Source organism: Equus quagga, chromosome 6, assembly GCF_021613505.1.
Source record: "Equus quagga isolate Etosha38 chromosome 6, UCLA_HA_Equagga_1.0, whole genome shotgun sequence".
Lineage (NCBI taxonomy): Eukaryota > Metazoa > Chordata > Mammalia > Perissodactyla > Equidae > Equus > Equus quagga.
In genome coordinates, this window is record NC_060272.1 from 81,821,863 (window position 1) to 81,845,543 (window position 23,681).

Sequence of the window (23,681 nt, forward strand, 5' to 3'; positions counted from 1 at the left end):
TATATGAGTGCTTTAGCCCATAATGGAAGAGTTCATTATTCAATTCCTGTTTCAAAATATTAAAAATAAATCAGGAAGGAAATACATCATGTAACAAGGGATACTTCTTTTAAAAATATACAACTATTTTAAACCAAACTCTACTGAAATTAGGGAACAGGCGTTTCTAACATAAGTATACTCGACAGAGATAATTTAATTTAAAAAATGTTAATTTGGAAAAAAATTTGAGTACTTAAAATGGATTCACCTCCTTCTGAAACTTCACTTTGCAACCATACTAGATATTATACATATCTAGACAAGAGTACAATCCGATTTGACTTCCATTATGTTTAAAAAGACAAAATTTCACATAGAAGTCCAGATTTCTATCTTCTCTTGGGGGAAAAAAAAAAGGACAATCTGGCAACACTGGTCTAGACTTAACTCATAGCAATAACTGGCTGGAGCTGAGGAGGGGCTTCCTCCTTTGGAGAGAGCGAACCTTCCTTCTCTCGTCTGCCACAATCCTTACGACTCATTGTTTAAACTCAGTCTACCTCATCCCGTAAGTCACCTGTTAGACTCCTGTAGGTGTTTAAATTTGTTATGGCCATTGACTCACATGGAGCCAGAAAGATTCCTAAAGATTTATTCTAATCACTCCATACAGGGATCAGGGAAGAAGTGACTGGTGAATACAAATATAGGAGCTGGAAGAAGTATTAGCATTCAATAAGTCTGAGTTCTGCTTCTGTTTCTGTTAATAGCCAGTTGCTAGACTTTAGCTACATGACTTTTCTACCCAAAGAAATAACTACAGTCATGCATTGCTTAACAGTGGAGATACATTCTGAGAAGTGTGTCTTTAGGCGATTTCGTCATCCTGTGAACATCACAGAGTGTACTTACACAAACCTGGATGGTTTAGCCTACTACACACCTAGGCTCTATGATCCCAATCTTATACAGTCCATTGTTGACTGAAACGTTATGTGGTACATGACTATGTAACTATTCTTTTGGTTTATAAGCATCCATTTAAGTCTGGACAGAAAAAATACAGTAGTTCTGTGAAAAGCAACAAATGCTAGTCTAAAGAATTTCAAATTTTATTTAGATAGGTAATGAAAAACCATAAAGCAGGAAAGAGTCTGGAAGTGCTAAGGAGGTAGGCAAAAGAGAGTAAGAGAATTAAAGAGGGTAATAGAAATAGAAGATACTCTACGAATATGGGAGATATTGTGGAAGTTAGAACCTGCAGGAGGTAAAACAAACGAGATATGAGGAATTGGGGTGATTTATAGATGCTTGGTGCCATTAACAAAATTGAAAAGTTCCAAATGAGATTGATCTTTGAGGGTATCCTCTTTATTTCCCACATAATTTACTATCATATTTAATATGCTTTACGAAGTTAAAAGTTATACAAAAATATAATTCTCATCTGATTAGGATCCTAGTGAATTAATAAGAAGGTTCTTTAACTCTCAAAAAGTTGAAAAGTCAGGGGCTGACCCTGTGGCCAAGTGGTTAAGTTCGCAAGCTCTGCTTTGGCAGCCCAGGGTTTTGCCAGTTTGGATCCTGGGTGCAGCCATGGCACCGCCCATTAGGCCATGTTGAGCTGGCATCCCACGTGCCACAACTAGAAGGACCCATAACTAAAACATACAACTATGTACTGGAGGTATTTGGGGAGAAAAAGCAATTAAAAAAAAAAAAGATTGGTAACAGTCATTAGCTCAGGTGCCAATCTTTAAAAAAAAAAAAAAAAGGTTGGAAAGTCAAACTTTCCCATTTTTCACCATGATTCATCCTACAGTCAACCCTAAATATAAACTTGCTTAGGATTGAGAAAAGATTTCAGAAAACTATAGCAAGTGTCAAAATATCATTGTTCTTCATCTAACAAATAATTATTGCATGTTTACTGTGTCCTGCACCAGAAATGCAGAAAGCAATAAAATGTGTTCCACATCCTTAAAGCAGCTTATAGACAGAAGGAGACATATATAAATAAATTAGTGCAATAAAAAAATCACATAAGTGCTTGTCTCTAACTAGGATACGTTAAAAAAAATTGCGCGTTACTAATTCAAAAAGAGCATTTATTAATACATACATGTGCAAAGTCTTAAAGAAAAATGAATAGAAGAAGCCCAAGGTTATGACTTTTCCTTTTCTAAATCACCTCTCAAACCACCTCGTCCCCAAATCCTCCAGTGTATTGTACTCATGCTCCTCTTAACAATCAACAGAGATATATGTTATTTTGTTTCTCTATACCTTCCTCTCACCCAGTATCAATAGCTTTTGCTAGTATCATACTCAGCTTTTCCTGTTTTGACATAGTAGTGTTGCATTCTTTTTGTTTTTTTGTTTGTTTTACTTGAAAAAATGAGAAACTAATGCTGCTTCTATAGGAGTTGAATTCTCCATTTCATTAACAGTAAGACAAATTATAAACTTAAAAAGCACTCTATAAATAATAAATTAGAGACACTGATCTAAGAATGCCATTTTATCAATAATTCTAAAATTACTCTTTCAGAAATACATTGAACTTTAAATATTAAAATAAGTGTACACAGAACATACTTTTCAGGCTGTAGTTTTTCAATCAAAGAATCTTCTTTAATACATCCATCTATTGGATAGTAGCCTTGTCTTGTATTTATGGTTGTAGCAACCTTAGGACAAAAGATTAAAAACAAAAAACCAGAAAGTTATTCAATAAATTCTGTTTATCCAGAATTCAAACAACTACTGTGCCAATCATAGCTAAAGTCGGTAATAACCTTAAAGATCCTTAAATCCTCTTTAAATCAAATAAAAAATTGTACTTATAATATTTTTACCCTATTTTAATTTTTTAAGAAATAAGTAATTTAGAAACTATTAATTAAACAGAAGATTAACTAAAATACTGCATTCTACCATAATTCTAAGGAAATACTTGCAACAATACTTTAAAAATTTACTGTAAAATTCTTATAATGATATCTTAAGGTGTGTTCAAAACTCTCAAAATATTTAGGAATAAATTTAATAAGAAAAATATAAGCTTTAAGAAAAGAAAACCAAAAAAATTTATTGGGGATCATAAAACAAGAAATGAATAAATGGAGAATCATGTTAGGTTTCTGGAGGCAAAGATCTAATATCCTAAAATACATCTAATATAAAATTAATACAATTTTAAAGTTCATATGGAAAACATACTGCGCAAGAATTACAAAAATTTTAACATACCATTCAGTAGAGATTTATTCCACCAGATAATAAAGCTACTGTAATTAAAACACTAGGGTACTGACAGAATAAATGAAAAGAAGAAAGCCCTGAAACAGATCCACATACATACAGGAATACAGAATCCATGTAGCATTTCAATTAACTACAGGAAGGATTACTCAGTAAATGGGGTGGGAAAGTCAGCTAATCATTCTGAAGAATAAAGTTATACACCCATCCTACATCATATGAAATACATTGGCAAAGGATTAAATATATACCTTTTTTAAAAATGCGATGTAAGTATTGAAAAAATATATGTACATTATCACTCTGAGATGAGAAGATATGCCTCATCAAAGAAAACCTACAAGCCATGAAGGAGGGGGGAAAAGTGACTGAAGAATGAAACATTTCTGAATGGCTAAGTGTAATAAACAAAATTAAACGTGAAAGATTGGGAGAAAATAGTTAAAATACACAGCACAAGCTGTTAATATTCCTATTATAGTATTACTATACTTCACATGAAGTATTCTTACAAGTTAGGAAAAAGACAATTCAAAAAGAAAAAAATGGAAAGGATCTAAAGAGCCTCCCAGAAGAGGAGCTGAGAAGTCAGCATGTGAAAAGTTGCTCAATTTCACTACTAATCAGGGAATTGCAGTTTAAAACAAGGAGATACCCATTTTTTGCCCATCAAATTGCCAAACATTAAAACAAAAATGAGGGGCTGGCCCCGTTGCCAAGTGGTTAAATTTGTGCACTCCACTTCAGTGGTCTAGGGTTCGCTGGTTTGGATCCTGGGCTCGGACCTAGGACCACTCATCAAGCCATGCTGTGGTGGCGTCCCACATAGAAAAGCTCAAATGACTTTACAACTAGGATATGCAACTATATACTGGGGCTTTGGGGAGGGGGGAAAAAAGCGGAAGTTGGCAACATATGTTAGCTCAGAGCCAGTCTGCCTCACCAAAAAAAAAAAAAAAAAAAAAAGACAAATGCAAACATGGATTTATTTTGGAGCTAGAAATTAACAGAACTTGACAATGGATTTTTTTGGTGGGAGTGGGTTTGAGGAATTGTGCAAAGATCCAGCAAAAAATTTTGAAAACCACCTAAATGTTGATCACAAATGGATACGAATGACAGCACTTATGTACGATGGTTTCTTATGCAGCCATTAAAAGTAATGCAGGAGACTCTCATGAGAATAGGTTAATGCTCCCAAGAGAAATAAAGTAGACTACTAGATGTTATAATTGCCCATTCAAATATATATCTTTGGCGGGGAAGATGATGTTCTGCCAAGGTTTTAAGTTATGATGTAGCAAAGATAGCCATGTTCCAATTATTAGATAATTGGGGGAAAGTGTCACTTTTAACAAACCACATTGAACCAAATGTTGTTTCTAAGAACTTCCCCCCCAAAACACTGGGGGCTAAAACCTTAATTTCTATATGCCTCTTCATTTATCCCCCTTTGGCTTAGCATTTATAGTAAAAGGTTATTGTTATTTTTAACACAATTGATATGTGACGCTTCTTCCAGAAAATTTAAGAAAATATTAAATACAACTGATTTAAAACATTTCAGTTAAAATTGTGTAAAGATTCTTAACTTGTGATATATATCATAAAGATCCCCCCATAGCTTGTCATTTAAGTTTTATTTTTGGTGGTGTTTTTGCTTGTTTGTTTTTGTTACTCACAAACGAAAAAATGTGGTCAAATTTAACCAGCATTTCTTCTATGGTTTCTGACTTCAGTGATATGATATGTTTAACAAGGCTTCCCTACCCAAGATTATACAATTATCTATATTTTCTCCTAGTTTACATTTTCAGTTTGTATGTTATTAACATTTCCAATCCACATGGGATTTTAATATAAATTAATTACTTATTGATTGGATAACTTATCCTTTCCTCATATCCCAATATATTTTTGGACTCAGGTCCAAAAGATCAATAAAATGCCATTATTTCTGGAATGATACCTAAGTATGATCCTATCCTTGAACAAAATCTGCCATCTTGCTGTGCAAACTATCATTCAAAAGCAAGGCAGCAATGTTATCAGAAATCATACTACTATGAAAGATAAAGACCAGCAGATAAATCCATATTCACCCAAACTCAGAAATAAGAACAAAAGTAAACTCATTATCCTCAACGGAATCATTTTAGGCTTAAGTTTGAAATAAACTGCATTACCTAGGCCTCCAATGTTAAAGATAAATTATAATATAAGTCTCATGTGGATACACACACTTAAATCTTACTTTTTAGAGTACATACAGTCAGCCTTCCACATCCACGGGTTCTGCATGTAGTGAACATGTACAGACTTTTTTTCCCTCATCATTATTCCCTAAACAACATAGTGTAACAACTATTTACATAGCATTTCGATTGTATTAGGTATTATAAGTAATCTAGGGATGATTTAAAGTACATTGGAAGATGTGTGTAGGTTATATGCAAATACTACGCCATTTTATAAAAGGGACTTGAGCATCTGTGGATTTTGGTATTCACGAGGGTCCTGGAACCAATTCCCTGGGGATACCAAAGGATAACTGTAATTTTTAGAGAACACACACCATTTAAAAGTAATAAACTACAATCCCAAAATAGTCTATAAATTCAGACTTTTCATTAATTTAGACTAGATTCTTCCATTCTCTCTTATTCAAAATAAATATTAGATATCAGCAAAAATTTAAACTGTAAAAAATAAAAGAGTGGTAACAATTTCAAGAAGGTTTCTTGAAGGACTCCTTTAAATAGTGACTTTAGTGCATCTGAAGAATCTGCAAATAGTCCTTTGTCAATTACCTGGGCTGACAGCACAGGGGAAGAGGGGGAAAGGAAGGAAGAATGGGACGCATCACATATCTCCCAAAGTAAGAGTCAGAACTACTCAAAATGATACAAACCAGATTTGCCACAATCCTAAAATCAAAACCAGTATTTGTAAACACACTATAAACACTTGTATAGATGTTATCCAAAATATTAAAAATAATACAAGTATAATGATTTAAGACCATTAAACACGAAATCACGTGCCAAAAAAGGCAAGAGGTTTACTGTTCCAGCAAACTTACTGTTTTTTGAGTATCAGAACAGGGTGGATATGGGCAGACACAGTTCCAGCTGCCTGCTCCCTCCCTTTCCCTTCATTTATTCTTTACCCCCCACAAGACTCATTTGTTAGGGATTTTCCATTAAAACCACAGGAGCTGGGCTCCTCTTTATCTTAACTAAGTAGCCAGCCACATCTGAGAACCCTAGTGTCAAAAACAGGAAAGGAGATCGGAATTTCCTACAATAAAGGCCATAAATTGTAAAGTTTCTAATTCTAAAACAGACATCTAATATGTAAATGTTTCTGCTATAATTAAGACTTTCATGTTTAACCTGCAAACCAGTTAATCCACACCTAAGTAACCAAGGGTCAACTATAACACTTATCTTAATGATCTTAAAGCTTGCAGAGAACTTTTACATAATTCAGATTTGACTTTTACAATCCTGTGAGATAAGAAAAGCAGGTATTTCCATCTCACAAATGAGGAAACTCAGGCTCAGGGTGACAGAACCAGGACTGCATTCCAGGTCTTCTGCCTCCGTATTAACTCTCTGCCACACTGCCACAGAAAACAATAGACACAAATCCTCATCATCTGATCTACCAAGCGGAACATTAAGAATTTAGAGGTTAAAACAACTTTCCAGGAACACACAATATAAATTCAACTACATTTGTATTCGTAGTAAATGCAAAGAATGTTCAGTAAATTTTATTCTAAATCTTCAATTTGTTCTCATCATTAGGGGTCCATAGATTTCAGTGCAATTGTACTATTTTGAATGCTTCTGAAGTTACGATTAACTTTAGGCCACAGTTGTGCTCCTCTGTCTTTTTATACTACATCTCTACAAATGTAAATTTGATGACACACAAAGGCTGAGGGTCAGGAGGAGTTAAAAATTTGCTTGCATGGCATTGGTGTGGAAAAAGGGGGTAGGGATTTGAAAAAAATATACTTTGTTAAAATAAAAATAAAGAGGCAATTTTCCATGGAAGTCTCCAAAGAGTCAAAATACACAGGATAATTAGTATATGACCTTAACCTTGTCTTCTTCTTGATCACTTTAAACAATTATAAAACGGATGGAAAAAGCTTTTATCTTTTGTTAGGCTTCTTTGCTTAAAGGTGCAGAGCAAAAATGCAAGTTTTTAGTTTCTAACTGAAAGCACATTGTATTTCTCTAGAATTTTTAACATTAAGTTGTAATGGATTCAGTATGAAAGACAAAACTTACCTCACAATCAGGGCATACAATTGTGTTGTATTCTTCAGTTATTAACAAGCACAGCTCACAAAAATCATGTCCACACTGAAGTTCATGGTGTTGACCTACCGACAAAATTCTATTGTGAATCAACTTTCCACAGTTCGTTAACAGTGAATGTGTAATATTAATCAGAAGGGAAAATTAAAAGGGATTCTCTCATATAGGAAAAGATATCTAGTTTAGTCAGAAATGGATGACTTATTAAACAAAATTCAGGGGAAACTATACTACTCAGAAGGAGGGAGAAAAATCAGAAAGAAAGGCAGGCAGAGCTACATACTATTGTTTGCATTCATTTAGACAGTTATTTAGTACCTATAATACTCTGTGCCATATCTTATAATCATGCAGAGTGCTCTGTCATACTTCATTTGATCTTTGTAAATATCATGACTAAGTAGGCTGGGAATATGACATTCAACCTAGAGAGGAAAACCATTTTGGCCATCCAGGAAAAGAATACAATCCAGACCGCAATCTAGTTCTGTTTCCAAGTCCAGTGTTCTATTTAATCATACTGCCCTCGACTAATTTTTATTTCCCATCCTGTGAATGGGACAGGGAGGGCCGATATGAGACATCTGTGCAACCCCTCTTTTAAAATGATCTAAGACACTGGCAAGGACAGAAGCCACAGGCTGCTACTGTCACACACACATTTGACCAACATAAAGATCATTTTCTCAAACCTAGCATTTATGAAGGTAAATATCATAATCTTGACTGAAAACCTAATATCAAGATTTTAATACTCAAGTGGAATTTGAAGCTTATCATAATTGTTTTAGCTACGTAACTTCAAAAGATTGTCATTTTAAAAGACTGCAAATAAAAAAAGAGAATAAGAAACTTGATAAAATCAGTCATGTTTTACTAGCAAAAAAATTAGTGTTCTTGCTGATCTATATCATAATTGCATTCTTTTGATTAAAAAAAAGCTTTACAGTTTTTAAGCCAACTAAAATATCTGACACTTGCTTACAACCAAGCTGAACTTTAAAGCTCTATTTAAATTCCAGAGATAATGTTACCAAAGCGATCAAAACTGTTTAAACTGTTCTGTCTTTATAAAATTTCTGATATTGTATAAGTCAAAATAACTTGTGTTGCATTACAGCTTACAAAGCACTTTCGCAATTCTATTATGCATAACCACCGTCTTTCCAACTGAGAATTTTTAAGCATTGTGATACAAATGTATGGAAGAAGCAGTGCTTTTTAAATGTCGTGTTCTAAAACTTTATTTTGTAATTCTTATTTAATTCAAACAACGGAGATTTTCTATGTAACAGCAGAGATCAAAACCCAGGGCAGGAGAAAGTTAGCTCTCCACCAGAAAACACAACTAACCGACTTTCTCTACACGGTTCAGGTTTCCTAAAAGGAGTCCAACTTGGAGGGACTGAGAAAACTAACGGAGTGACTTTCATTTGAAAGCACAAACATTAAACATTTGCACGAGGTAATAAGACTTTTCAGCAGTTTCAGGAGTTGAAATTCAACTGCTCAAACTCGTCGGACACACAGCACTCCAAGGCATTTTACATCATATGAAAACAACTGGAACCTGTTTTCACTGGAGTAGATTCTAAATCAGCAGATCAACTGGAGCGCTGTGTACTTTTTCCCTTGATGTACAAAGACAGAAAAACACAAGATAAACAAAAGCAACGTATCGTTTTCCAAGCAATGCTTCAAGCCAAATTAAGCACTAACGGGACCGTCCGCCCCTAACCCTATCATCTGTTTTTAATTCAGGAGCATTTCACTCTGATCTATTTGTTACTCCTACAAGAACCACACAAGAAAAGTTTCGTTACTTCTTGACCACGAGACGAGGGCTCAAGTTTTCCACCTCCTCTGTCCCGAGCCTGTGCCTGGGGACGTGTGCGAGCCGCGGCTCGGGGCGCGGGGGGCGGGGGGTCGCGCCGGGACGGAGGCCGCGGCGCTGGCGGCTTGCGACACGGTGTCCGCACGCGCCGTGTGCAGCCGGCCAGCCCCCAACGCCAGCTCACCGGCCCCGCTGCCTCGCTCTCGGTTTCCACGCCCGGCCGCCCGCCCGGGGCCTCGGAGAACGCGGCGGGCAGGCGGCGAGGGGCGCCAGGGCCCGCGGCCTCACCCCCAGGCTCCTCACCCGAAGCTCTGGACACCCTTCTTCCACACCGAGTGCACTGAACCTCGCTGGCACCCCAGGGCCGACTCCGCGGCCCCATCTGCCGATAGGAAGACAAGGCGAACCGAGCCGTCGAAGTGTCTGCCGCCATCGTTGCCTCCCTTGGGGTCCCAGCACAGGTACCGCGTGCCAGTCCCGGCATCCCTCGCGGCAGCGACCAATCATCGGACGCAGGCGGCTCCAGATAGCCAATCACTGGGCAAAGAAATTAAAGCCCGCCCCCTCAGTTTGCCGCCGCGGGGGCGCCTTTCGGCTGCTGGTGGCTGTTTTCGGTTTTACCCTGGGGCGGCTCAGTTGTAAGAAATGAGGCCACGTGGTTGTGAAGAACCGTTTACTTTTCAAACCTTTACCAAAACGGTCACCACCTTGAGCACTCTTAGTGCATTCAAATTCAGATTTCGCGTATTATTACTTACATTGTTGTTGACTTCACAGATAGCAAACAATCCTTTATACCGAAGTAATCCCCCTTCCCTAGTATGTTTCAGGGCCGGAGCCCTACACCTGTGTGCCAGGGATTTGAGGGCTTGGCTAATAGAAGCTTCAGTGGAGAAGCCAATCAGTAGCTAGCAGTGGGGAGATTCAATTAACAATTTCAGACTAAGGGGTAGTCATCATTACAGTTGTTGAGCCTAATGTTGTAGAAGTCACTGTGTTGGGAAAGGTTGAGATGCTAAAAATTTATAAACAAGTTCCTGCTTGAGAGGTATGTAGCCCTCTGCCTAAAACGGTAGCATCTGCTAAGGTAGCTTGTGTTAAGTGCCGGAAGAGAGAGACAGTAAAAATTACTGTGTTCTGAAGAGATGATGTCAGTGCGGCCTACAGGGGCATGAAAAGCCTTCCTAGAGGATATAGGGTTTGCACTAGACCTTAAAACCTGGCTAGGACTTATAGGAGTAAACAGAGGAAATGAGGCATTCCAGGGAGCAAGAACAGCGTAAGCAAGGGAAAGAAGGTGGGAGATGCTGTGGCCTCTTTGGAATTTAGATAGATCCTTTGTCCAGAGTATTAATTTCCTTTCAGTGAGCTTTGGGAGGTATGATGGGGTCAGATTTTGGAGAGTCTTGAACGTTGGGCCAACGAGTTTGGACTTTACACTTTAAGAAGTAGAGTGCTGGAGAAATCGTGTGAACGAGGGATGAGGTAATCCAGTAGCAATGTGGCAGGTGTCTTGTGGAGGAAGCACCTGGAGATGGCAGGGAGCCTTCAGCTGCTAAGAATAAAAGCCTGCATATATTCCTCATTCTCTCTACATTTTTTTTGAAATAGAAACAGAAGTATTCTCTTCACAAGCTCACCCCTGCTCAAAAATCTTTATACTTTGCTGCCCGCAGGGAAAAGTACTGATTCCTTAACCTATCATGCTACCCATGCAGTACTTTCTACTACTAATCCATGATGGAACTCAGAGCCAAGATTCTCATCTAATGTGCCAATTCTTCCCCAGTTTTTTGAGTGGTATGCCCTGTTGCCCTCATCTGGAATGACCACTCCTTCCTCTTCATCGATCAATTCATATTTTCCTTATCCTTGGCGAGTCAGCCTTAGAACCACCTACTCCTCTTCAGAACCTTCACATTTCTCCCTGCTCAATACTATAGCATGGAGCAGCAATCTCCTTTTCCACTAGGATATCTGTACTGTAATTTGAATCAGGACAATCTCATTGCATAGGAGTTCTTCTGGGGAGTCATCTCTGAATATCGCTAAGTGTGATGGAGAGAATTATGCCTTTGGTAATCCCAGAAGTTGAATAAATCTTGGATAAATTAGGGTCAGTGAGAAATACCATGGTACATCTTTAGACCTCATATGTTAGGTCTTAGTACTTACAGGACCTCTCAAACAGAGCAGCCAGAATTATCTTCTTAACATTTAATCTAAATTGTTTAAATCTCTTGTTTGGAATCCTTTAATGGCTTCGCACTGACTGACAAATCCTTAAAATGGCCTTTGAGGCCTCTGTGATTTGGCCTCTGTTTACCCCTTCAGCTTCATTTTGTACCACTTCTCCTCACTATGTTCCAGAAACACTGGGCTTTTTCAGTTCTGTAAGTCGGTCAAACTCTTTCCAAGCTCAGGACCTTTGCCTAGAAATCTCTTTCCTGAACTATTAAAAAAAATTATTATAAAATAATAAAAGGAATAAAGAGAATAAAGAAAAAATTACAAACATCCGTGTACCCTCCACCTAGCTTATGAAATAATCTAATTTTATTCAGATAATCTAGTTTTATTATGTCTGGCCATTTATTCACATGTTGGCCAATTTTTTAACTGTTCCTCCTTGTGTCTCATACTTTCCTTCTAGGATATTTCCTTCTAGAATTTTTCTTCTTCAAGGACACCCTGAAGAAACGTCTTTAGCGAGAGTATCTTTGCGGTGAACACTCCGTTTTCATTTGGATTAAAATGTATTTTTTCAATCTCATCTTCATTCTTGGTATGATTGCTTAGTACCATAAAATTCTGAATTGACAGTTGTTTTTTCTCAGACTTCGGAGATAACATTATATAGACTTCTGACTTCTATAGTTGATATTGAGAAGTTTGCTGTAAATCTGTCATTTTTTATAGGTTAGTTTGTTTTTCTTTGGCATACTATATATTCACTATAATTTCAAGGTGTATTTATTTATTTCCCCTGCTTGAGATTGATTGCAATTCCTTGATCTGAGGAATTCATTCTTGTCTTACTGGTCTGGAGAATTCTCAGCCATTTATCTCTTTGAATATTACCTCTTCTTTGTTTTTTTCTTCTGGAACTCCTATTAGACAGTAAATAGTACCTTCTCATTTTATGCTTATTTCTCTTAACCTCTCTTCCATATTTTCCATTTCTTTATCTCTTTGTACTGCATTCTTGATAGTTTTTTCATATATATATATCCCAGTTAATTCTCTCTTCAGCTAGATCTAATCTGCTATTAAACATGACCATTGAGTTTTAAAATTTCAATGACTGTTTTGTCCAATTTTAAATATTCTCTTTTTTTCCAATTTCTAAATTTGATCTTTTTGGATAGTGTTGGGTTCCTTTCTCATGTTTTTGATTCATCTTTTATTACCTTAATATTTGAAATACACTTATTTTGTTATATATCCTGAAATTCCTTTCTCTGACATTCTTGAGGGGTCTAATTCTGGAATGTATTATTTTTACTGATTTTCATCCATAGTGAGTTGTTTCCTCATGTGTTTTGTAATTTTGGGTTATAAATTCATGTTTGGAAGTATTTATTTACAGGAATCCTGTGAGGCATATATTAAGGATACATTTCTCCAGGTTTTGTTTTTGCTTCTTCTAGGTGCCCAAGGGATTGTGACTCTAGGACCACTTTAATGTAATTTCTTGGCTTGTGTTTTCCTAGACTACTCCAATAGCATATTTCAAATCCCAAGCCCACCTGAAGGCAGGTGTGTATTCTAGATTACCTAGGAAGATATTTCCCCACCCCCCAAAGGTAGACAAGATAGACAAATTTCTTTGCCTTGTAGCTTATCTGTTCACTCCCACCAGCCGTGTATGAACCTTCTATGCAAGTACTTGAATTAGCAGCTGTTTTACTTTTTGCTAATTCAATGGCGGTTCCATGATATCTCCTTATGGCTTTAATTTACATTTCTCTGAAGACTAATGAGGCTGCCATCTTTTCATGTTTATTGATCATTTAGACTTTCATATTCTTTTTTTTTCTTTTGAGTTGTCTCTTATTGATTTGCAATAATTCTTTATTTATTCTAGAATCATTTGCAAATATCCTTTTCCAAGCTGTGACTTATTTTTTCACTTTGCTTATGATATCTCTTATTGCCCAAAGGTGTTTTATTTTACTATGCTATTTTCATTAAGATTTGCAATTTTTGTGTATTGTTTAAGAAATCTTTCCCCAAGCTAAACATTCGTTTTATCCATTATCTTCCATAAGCTTTATTACCTTGCTTTCTACTTTATAATTTGGCTTTGTTGTTGTTGGTTTTTGCATAGGAGTAGGAGGAAGTGGGTTCAATGGAGACATGAGAACCTAGCAATTTGTATGGACAGGGTCATGAACCTTGATGTACCCTTTTCATATGTATCTCCACATATACACCAATGTTGTAGTGCCATCTCAGAAGATAGATAGATAGATAGAGGGAAAGACAGATATTCCACAATAGCATTTTATTATGATTTTTTATAAAAAGGATCGAGTATATTTTAACTTTGATTCTGCTTTTGTTTCAATAAACCCTTGGGTTTACATTTTTCTTCTAGACTCACTAAAAGTATCAGGTTGTCATTAAAATAATGTATTATCCAACATTCACAGAGTCACAGTGTGTGCTCAGTAGCATTGTAGTGGTAAATTGCTCACATGGTGTCAGTACACAAGATGGCAGTAGGGAGAACACCAACATAGCATCAACCAGCATGACATAGTCTCAAAATGCGCCAGATGGCGCCAGGCCCATGATGAACAGCTTTTCAGTTTGGTTCCTTCCTTACTTTTTGGAGGTAGTTTTCAGGTCCTCTCCTACTATGCTTCTGACCTTTCTGTCCTGAGTCACTACCAGCAGAGATGTACAGTGAAAAGGTATAAGCTGTCTTCCATATATATTCTGGGGAAGGCAGATTACCCAACTCTTTCAGGAATTGACCCTGGCTTTTTCTTAGAAAGTACGGGGCAGTAGAGCAGGAAAGACCTTTAGAAATCACTGAATCACACCTCCTGATTAGGGTGGGGAAGCCAAGGCTCTGACTTTCTTAGGTAGAGCTAGGGTCCTGGTGGTCTGATTTCTGGACCATGCTCCAGCACTTTACTACACCAATTTCTATGTCTACTTCCAGAAAACTCTACTGTGGAAATTATAAAAGAGATGGACTGCACAGACATGAAGTTTTGGATTAATGGAGAGATGACCAAGGCTACTCCAGGCCAGATTTAGGGGCCTTTGAGGGATAAGCAAACTTCAATCTTTCTGCGATGAAGAGATGGGGGACAGGATTGGAGCTGCAGTGTCTTTTGAGAAATAGCCCTCAGGAGAGTTCTGGGGTCCTAAAAGTTGGCCAAGTAACCTACAGGGCCTGAGGAGATGTACCCCTGTGGGCCTCTCTATAGGGCCGCGAGCTGTTAGCATCCGCCACTGTGCCTCCCATGGCACAGTGGAGTACTCTCTTCAGTACTCCATATGTTAATCCAAGGAATTCTCCCTGTGCGTTGGTCACAGTCAGGGCAAGTGACTGCCTTCCAGACTAAGTTGGGTATGGGCACTAGGTCGCAAGGCTCAATATTCCTCTAGCCCGAACTCAGCCAACAGAGGTTAACTCATGGTTCCCAGACTTTGGTGTGCTTCAGAATCCCTTGGAGAGGTTATGGGAATACAGAGGCCCAAGCCGTAGAGGTTCTGATTCAGGAGGATGGAGTGAAGCCCAGGTATGTGCCCGTTCACAGCCATCCTGGTGCTAGATATAATTGGTCTGAGTCCCACACTGAGACAGATTGCCTTACATACTTGAGATTTCTTCTGGCTCCTCAGTGGTTCACACACATTTCTCTAGTTCCTTCCATTCCAAGATGTACATTCATTGCTATCTACATCAGGTTTTCTTCTTTTGGAAACAAAACTGTAGATACTGAGGGAGAAACAACACCCATGTTTTCAGTGATTTTGTTTGTTTGCATTGAGGTGAGTTATGATTAGGAAATCTCTGAGGAGCAGAGTCAGTCCAAGCTCAGGCTGCCATCACTCTGTGGTGAGGCAGACAAAGGGAAGTGCCTTTGGGCTTGATTTAGTAGAAAAATACAACCTGTTGTTTCAGACTCTAATAGTCACTGATTGTGCATCCTGTGTTGTTAGCTGTGAGGCATTCCTGCCCCACAGGCCTTTCCTCAGGAGCCCTTCACGAGGCATCTGGCCAGAGAAGTGGGTAGGTGCACACCTGCAGCCCTCTGCTCTTGACCTTTCCAAACTCTGACCTGCCCATTTCTCATGGGCAGAAGGCTCTTCTACCCTCCTCTCCAACATCATAAAAGAAGAAAGGGGCTGGCCCAGTGGTGCAGTGGTTAAGTTTGCACATTCCACTTCCGTGGCCCAGGGTTCGCTGGTTCGGATCCCAGGTGCAGACATGGCACCGCTTGGCACAACATGCTGTGGCAGGCATCCCACATATACAGTGGAGGAAGATGGGCATGGATGTTAGCTTAGGGCCAGTCTTCCTCAGCAAAAAGCTCATTGACTCCCACCTGCTCTGAATTCCAGTTTTAGTCTCTCCATCTTTAAAGAATTTTGAATTAGGAGTTCGCTGGGGTCATGAAAAATGCTCCATACCAGGAGGCAGAGAAACTCAATTCTGCATTGACTGTGTGACTTCAGGCAAATCAATCTCTTTGAGATTCACTCTCCTCATCTGTAAAATGCCCAGATCATTTCTCAGGTTTATTGTGAGGATTAAGTGTGAAAGGGCTTTGTAAACAGTCCACTGTGACCAGGTGTGAGGTATTAATGCTGTTCTTAAGTGACATTTGACCTCCCTTGCTCCTGCAGATGTTAATGAGTGGAAAGACTCTGGGGCTGTGGCCAGGGCAGCATGGGCCATAAAGATGAATGGTGTGACGGAAACCTCAGCAGCCTTCTCCTTAGACTTGGTTTCCTAAAATCCCAGGGCCAGATGGTACTATCAGTCACATTGCGCGAGTGAGCCATGGAAAATGAACTCTCCATCAAGTCAGTTTCAGCAGCTCTGCTCTGTGGTTGAACCTGAAGTTACCTTTCAGAGATTAGTCTAGGTAAAGCAGGAGGGGCCCTGGAGTGGTCTGGCTGCAGGGCTTTGTCATCCAGACCTGCCTTCTCAGAGCCTTGGTTCTCCTTCTTACAAAGTGGAAGTATAGGAGGAAACCTACTTCCCCGATTTAATTCCCACTGATGCTATGAAACTAAGTGGAATTTTAAAAGTTGTGTAAGACCATTTGAATACTTTTGAGGTTTTATTTGCTATGCTGAAACATAAAAATCACTATGGAAAGTATTCTTGGAGACTGTGCTCTCTCCAAGAGACTGAAATAAATATCTTTGGACTTCACAGGTGCTGACTGATCCCTGATTTATGAGAGACAGTATCACACAGTGGCTAAGAGCACAGACTTTGGGGTCACACTGATTGGGTCTGATTCTTGGCTCTGCTACTTAAAGCTAATTATGTGTCCTTGGGCAATGTATGCAGCTTCTCTCTGCCTCAGTTTTTCCATCTGTAAAATGGGACGATAATAAGAACACCTACCTCTCAAGGGTATTGCGAGGATTAAATGAGTTAACATATATACAAGTGCTTAGAATAGTATCTGGCAAATAACAAGCACTAAATAAGGCCCTAGAGTCAGTGCCTCACACAGTTCTCAGCACAACGTAGGGCTTCCAGAACTGTGTTGCCTGCAAAGTGTTTTTTTTTTTTCCTTTCTTTCTTTTTTTGAGAACAGTTTAGGTTTACAATAAAACTGAAAGGTAGAGAGATTTCCCATATACCACCTGCTCCCACACATGCATAGCCTCATCCGTTATCAACATCACTCACCAGAAAGGTACATTTTTTTTAAACCAAGATTGAACCTACATTGACATGTCATAATCACTCAAAGTCCGTAGTTTCCCTTACGGTTCGCTCTTGGTGTTGTACATTCTATGGGTTTGGAAAATGTAGAATGACATATATCCATTACTATAATATCATACAGAGTATTTTCACTGCCCTTAAAAATCTTCTGTGCTCCGCCTACTCATCTGTCCCCCCAACTCCTAACCACCACTCATCTTTTTATTGTATCCTTATACAGAATGTCATATACTTGGAATATCATACAGTATGTAGCCTTTTCAGACTGGCTCCTTTCACTTGGCAACATGCCTTTAAGTTTCCTCCATGTCTTTTCATGGCTTGATAGCTCATTTCTTTTCAGTGCTGAATAATATTCCCTTGTCTGGATGTACCACAGCTTATTCATCCATTCACCTACTGAAGACATCTTGGTCACTTCCAAGTTTTGGCAATTATAAATAAAGCTGCTATAAACATCCATGTGCAGGTTTTTGTGCAGACATAAGTTTTCAACTGCTTTGGATGAATACCAAGGAGTACGATTGCTGGATAAGAATATGTTTAGTTTTTGAGAAACTGCCAAACTGTCTTCCAAAGTGGCTGTACCATTTTGCATTTGCACCAGCAGTGGATGAGATGAGGACCAGCATTTAGGGTTGCAGTGTTCCCGATTTTGGCCATTCAGATAGGTGTGTAGTGGTATTTCATTGTTGTTTTAATTTACGTTTCCCTGATGACATATGACATGGAACATCTTTTCATATGCTTATTTGCCATCTGTATGTCTTCCCTGGTGAGGTGTCTGTTAAGGTCTTTGGCCCATTTTTTACTTGGGTTCTTTTCTTATTGTTGAGTTTTGAGCTCTTTGTATAGTTTGGGTAGCAGTCCTTCATCTGCTGTGTCCCTGTTGGTTGTCCTCCTTGCCCCACTGAGCTGACTTGACTCAGACATGCCCCCTGTAATAAAGAGTCAGACTCTATCCTTTTGATGTCTGAGTGCTGACAGCTTTTAAGCATTGCTTGTCCCTTTTCCTTCTGCTCCACATCTGGGGAAGGTAATAAGGAAGCCTGGATGTTCTCCCTTTTGGAACCCTCAATCCATCCCCACCCCTACCACGATAAAAGCCCAAGCCAATTTCCTTTTTCTGCTCTTCAAGCCATTTTTGGACTTGTTTGGGTGTTACCCTGCTCTCCGCAGAAAGGCTCATTGTGTGAGTAATAAACCTTTCCATATCCTCTTGGTATGTGTATGGCATCGATAGTCTTGATATCTGAACCAAAGTTTGGGTGGGATACATTTGTGTTTTTACAGAACGGCGACAATACCCTCTCTCCAATAATGCAATCTGTGAAATAGCCAGTTACTGCTTATGAAAGAGCTAGCTGAATTAATACGTAAATAGAATGGCTCTACCTTCTGGAGAATCTAGATAAATCATAAGGGCAAGACAATACAAGTTTGCCCTGTTGCCCAAATCTTTCACTTTTAGGTGGTAATATGTTACTGCTTTTTGGAAACAAACAAGATACATATTGAGGATCTAACCATTCTGGAGATTGTCTGAGCGTTTGGTTTTAGTATCTGAAGATTTGAGCAGCTTTCTGCACTGGCGCTCATGGAAGCTGTTTAAACAGGTGGTGGTTAGAGGAGACACCATTACCCTGAGAAAACCCTACAACTCTGTCCTTATTAGACTCCAGCAGCTGAGGAGGAAAAGGTTGCTGATTCTGAGCATAAATCCTTTTTTTAGGAATTTATTAAGAAGCCAGATTCTCAGAACCCCTATAGAAAATGTTCAATAACATTAGAAACTTGTCATCTCACACTTGATGCGATATGGCTTAAACAAGTACTAACATCTCTTTTCTCCTCTAGTCATCCTTCTGAGATGAATGGAGGTTATTTTCACTGCCATCTTACATTTGAGGAAACTGCAGTACAGAGTGGTTAAATGAGCAGTCCATGAATACATTTGGGTAGGGAGTTCTGGGCCCCAGACCTGTGCTTTTTCTGCCAGATCATGCCATCTAATGCACAGGGTGACCATGCATCCTGGTTAGCCCGAGAACATCAAGACATCTTGGTTTATGCATCTTATCTCAGCACAATTATTAATAGTATCTCACTTAATTTTCAACAGTATCCCAGTTTTGAGTGACAAATTATACGGTTACCTTCCTAATACAGAAGATTCTAGAACATTTTTAGTTGACTAATGGCCTGTAGTGATTTGCATTAGTGCTTATTGTTCTTATCAGACTCAGATCATATTTAATTTGGGAAACTGGCACTCTGCAAAGATTCTCGGGGGATTTCAGGGTCCAGAAAGGCCTCCTGGCATTCTCTCCCATGCTTCAGGAGTGCACTTTTTCTGTAATTAACTCTCTTGTTCAGGCTGCTGAAGAACTTTCTTATTTAACAGATCTAAACCAATACTGCCTTTTTAGCAGCTTCTTCAGAGAGCAGAATTGGAAAAATACTACCTCAAAGTCATGTGTGTGTACACGCTCACACAAGTGAACACACCTGCTTGGAAGCATTTTCCTTTGGAAAAGTCATCTCTAAGCTAATGGGAAGTAGTCACAATGAGAACGATGTTGCTAATAACAGCTACCAATTAGTGAGTGCTTGCTACGTGCGATGCACTGTCCTTAGCCCTTCACGTGCATTAACTCTTCTAGTCTTCACAACAGTCCTGTTGGGTGAGATATTATTATCACCGTCTTACAGATGAGGAAACTGAAGCACAGAGAGAGAACGGTATTTGCACACGCCCTCACGGCTAATAAGTGGAGAGCAATCAATTCAAACTGAGTAAGTAAGGAACCCACCCTGGCAGCTGACAGCCAGGCCATAATGTTCCCAACTGAGTGTGAACAATTTTCAGACTCTAAACAAGACTCAGACACATCCACTCTATGACCCGGATGGAACGGGATGGAAATATGACTACTCTGTTCATGTCTGAACCTAGAAAGAGAGACACTCAAGGTCTGCTGTTTGCCCACAACCTGATTTACCTTCCAGTCACCCCTAGGACCAGCCCGTGCTTTCCCCCTCCAGACATTAAAGGGAACAATCACGGATCTGCCAGGGGCAATGGCCCTTCAGTCTTCTCTGGGGATTTGACAGCTCCAGAGGCAGATTCCACCATGACTGGAGTAATAGAGGCTCAAGTGTGTAAACCAGATGCCAATTTATTAACTTACATTATGAAATAATTGTCAAGGGCATAAGGTCTTCATATTTTCCTGCCAGGCCTTCTTTCCTTGGTTGTGTCAGAATTCAGAAAGTTGACAGGCAAGTAGGGAATTAGAGGAAGCAGATGTGGCTTTGTGACTTGATGTGGCCCAGACTTGCCTGTCCCCGCATTAGGACTAGACCTGTGGGGATGCCATCGGTTCAGTAGAACCAGGCCCTTGCACCTTGACAGGGCTTGGGTGGACACGTCAACTGGGCCTGTGTCCCTGTTCTTTGTTTCTGTTGTGGAGGGCTGCTTCCTGACTGACATATCTTTAGTGCCGCAGTTTCCTTATTGAAGGTGACTCTCTGCCATCTCTGCTCTGGCCCCGGATGTGTTGGTTAGAGTTTTACTCCCTCAGGCACTCTTTATTTCTGTCTCTTAGGGGTTTGATCACAGATACTACAGCCCCCCAGGGTTGACCAGGTGGAATATTGGGCCCAGGCACACAGTGGGTTCTGAGAGCCGAAATGCATGTCTCTGCCCTGCAGTTACTTTGCCCAGGTAGCTTGAAACCTGTCTGGAAGGGAGCTGGCTTCCACCACACACGTGACCCATTGGGACACATCTTTGGCCCCTGCCTCTTCCTTGCCCTATACTTTGAGGCTCTTTCTCGTGTCTGCCACTGAAATCCCACCACCTGAGGGCTGAGCTGGGCCTGCCCAGGGTGGTCTCCTCAATGCCCGCAGGACTCTGTGCATCGAATCCAGTCCTTGATCCACAGCTTATTTACAAACATGTTTTGTCTCACCTTGTTGCATCATTTGCTCCTCTGAGGCTGGCACCACAATCTTAGTCATCTTACTGTTTCTCACATCATTTAGCCTGGTGCCATGAACCTAGCAGGGGCTTAACTTGTTGAAAAATGAAAGCAAAAGGAAGACATCCCATGTTGTAAATATAAAATGTTAAAAAAACAAACAAAAAGCCCCTAATAAATTGTAGTACTTTCAGGCTTACAAAATGCTTTTCTTCACAATATCTCAATTTATCTTCACGACGACTCTGGAGAAGGGAACTTCTAGCCCTTTAAAATGAATCAGGCTTTTGTCTTAAATTTCCATTAAACTTTATCTTAGAACCTCTAGACCAAGAAGATAAAACCCTCTGAGCTGGGTTCTGGTATGTCAGCGGGGAGGGTGAGGACCTAGGAATGGGGTCAGGGGAGGAAGGAGCCTGCCTAGAGATCTGGTCTGAAGCGGCAAAAACAGCATCGATGAAGAAGTGAACACCAGAAGCCAGGCCCTGGGGCCTGCGTGGGCGGCTGGCTGGGCAGCTCAGCTGAGCTGGAGTTGGGAGCTTCAGTTTCACGCATGCGTAGCTGGAAGGGGCAGATGTCTGACCGTGCCTAGGCTAAGAGTGCCCTGGAAGGAGTGAATGGTGGGGTTCTTCCTCTTTTCATTGTGACAGGATAATTTTTCAAAGAAGAAGGTAAAATCATGACTCTCATACAGATATAAAATGAACAAGTATTAAAGATTTAACTTCTTATTTAGATGAGGGAATTAGGCAGTTGTTAGAACCGGTTCAAAGGAGCAAAGCACACATTTATCTGGAGTCAAGGAATGTCAGATGATTGTGCAAAGGGAGCAAAACTGGCTTTTCCAGAGGAAGGATTGCCCTGTCACAGGACCGGATTCATTTGTGGATCTAGAGACAAGGACTATCTTGAATTGCAATCAATTCTCCATAACCTAACTCGGTCAAGCACGCCTGAAGGGTCTGCTCAGAGGGCACATGGTTTCCCAGAGAAGCACAAATTCTCCCCACACTTCAGATTCTGAAGTTGAGCTCCTTAGCGGAGCCAAAGAAATGGACAGTGCTGGGCAGGTCACTCACCTCTAAGTCTTGGTTTCCTTATTTGTAATGCAAAGTTGATGCTACTAACTGCTGGGGTCGTTGTGAGCATTAATGAGATACTGCTTTAGGGGGTTATCACGGGGCCCGGGACCTACAGGTTTGTAATAAATGTCAGCTATCACTGTCCTGCTAAGAGACATGAAGCCCCACTATGGAATGATGACAGCAGAACGAATGCACATGGAGACCTTAAAATCTTTGTCAACAGAGACTCAGAAGCAATGAGCACATGTGCATTTAGACATGTATCTTGTTCCATTTTGAAAGTTTCCTGAGAAGATCCTTGCCTCAATATCTTCCCTTCCCCCCATCTTGATAATAATGTTATCAGTCAGGGAAAGTGGTGGCCTTTCTGGGGGCCTGAGTGGGACCACTCCAGGTGACCTCCCTTACACAATGCTCCATGGAAGTCTGTTCACCCAGTTAAAGGTACACACACACACACTCACAAGAACCAGTGCTTCACACGTTGGTCTCCTACTGTCACCGCTTACCGAGTCTAAGTTGCGGCTTTCCTTGCTTCCTGACTCACCTCCTTGTGTCTATTCTTGCCTGGCCCTCCTTCCATCCTCCACACAGAAGCTACAGTGATCTTACCACGTAAACTGGAGCAAGTCACTGCTTTTATTAATCCTCTTCAATAGCTTGACATTGTATTTGTAACGGAATCCAACCTCCTTCAGAGGGACTTTGAGACCCTATGTGATTAGACTCTTGCCTATTTTTTTTTTATAAACTTTTTTTTTTAAGATTTTATTTTTTTCCTTTTTCTCCCCAAAGCCCCCCAGTACATAGTTGTATATTCTTCGTTGTGGGTTCTTCTAGTTGTGGCATGTGGGACGCTGCCTCAGCATGGTTTGATGAGCAGTGCCATGTCCGCACCCAGGATTCGAACCAACGAAACAGTGGGCCGCCTGCAGCGGAGCGTGCGAACTTAACCACTCTGCCATGGGGCCAGCCCCGACTCTTGCCTATTTTTCCTACTGCCTGATGACCAGTCTTCCTGTTGCTGTCTGTGCTCCTGCCGCACCTCTCTGTCCTCAGAGCCTTTGTGCAGGCTGTCTCCTCTTCCTGGAATTCTCTTCTCTCTGTCCTTGACAGTGGCTGTTCCTTTTCACTCACCTCCTCAAAAGCGACTTTCCTGACCACTTCGTTTAATGTAGGCTCACCACACCGCCCTATCCTTAACTGACTCCCCAAGCCCCATCATGCCTTTACCAGCTCCAGGAGTCTGTCTTGTGCCCTGCTGTT

The 23,681-nt window shown here is 40.0% G+C and overlaps 1 protein-coding gene across 1 annotated transcript in view; it reads right to left on the bottom strand.

Annotated features, from left to right (window-relative positions):
* RNF17 (ring finger protein 17) overlaps positions 1 to 9,847 on the bottom strand; it is a 155,194-nt gene extending 145,347 nt beyond the window's left edge. Inside the window, exons 1-3 of the mRNA XM_046665064.1 lie at positions 9,718 to 9,847; positions 7,551 to 7,645; positions 2,581 to 2,672 (exon numbers count right to left, since the gene is read on the bottom strand). Of these exons, the coding sequence (XP_046521020.1) occupies positions 2,581 to 2,672; positions 7,551 to 7,645; positions 9,718 to 9,847 (317 nt within the window). The remainder of the gene's footprint in view (positions 1 to 2,580; positions 2,673 to 7,550; positions 7,646 to 9,717) is intronic.
* Positions 9,848 to 23,681: the final 13,834 nt, after the last annotated feature.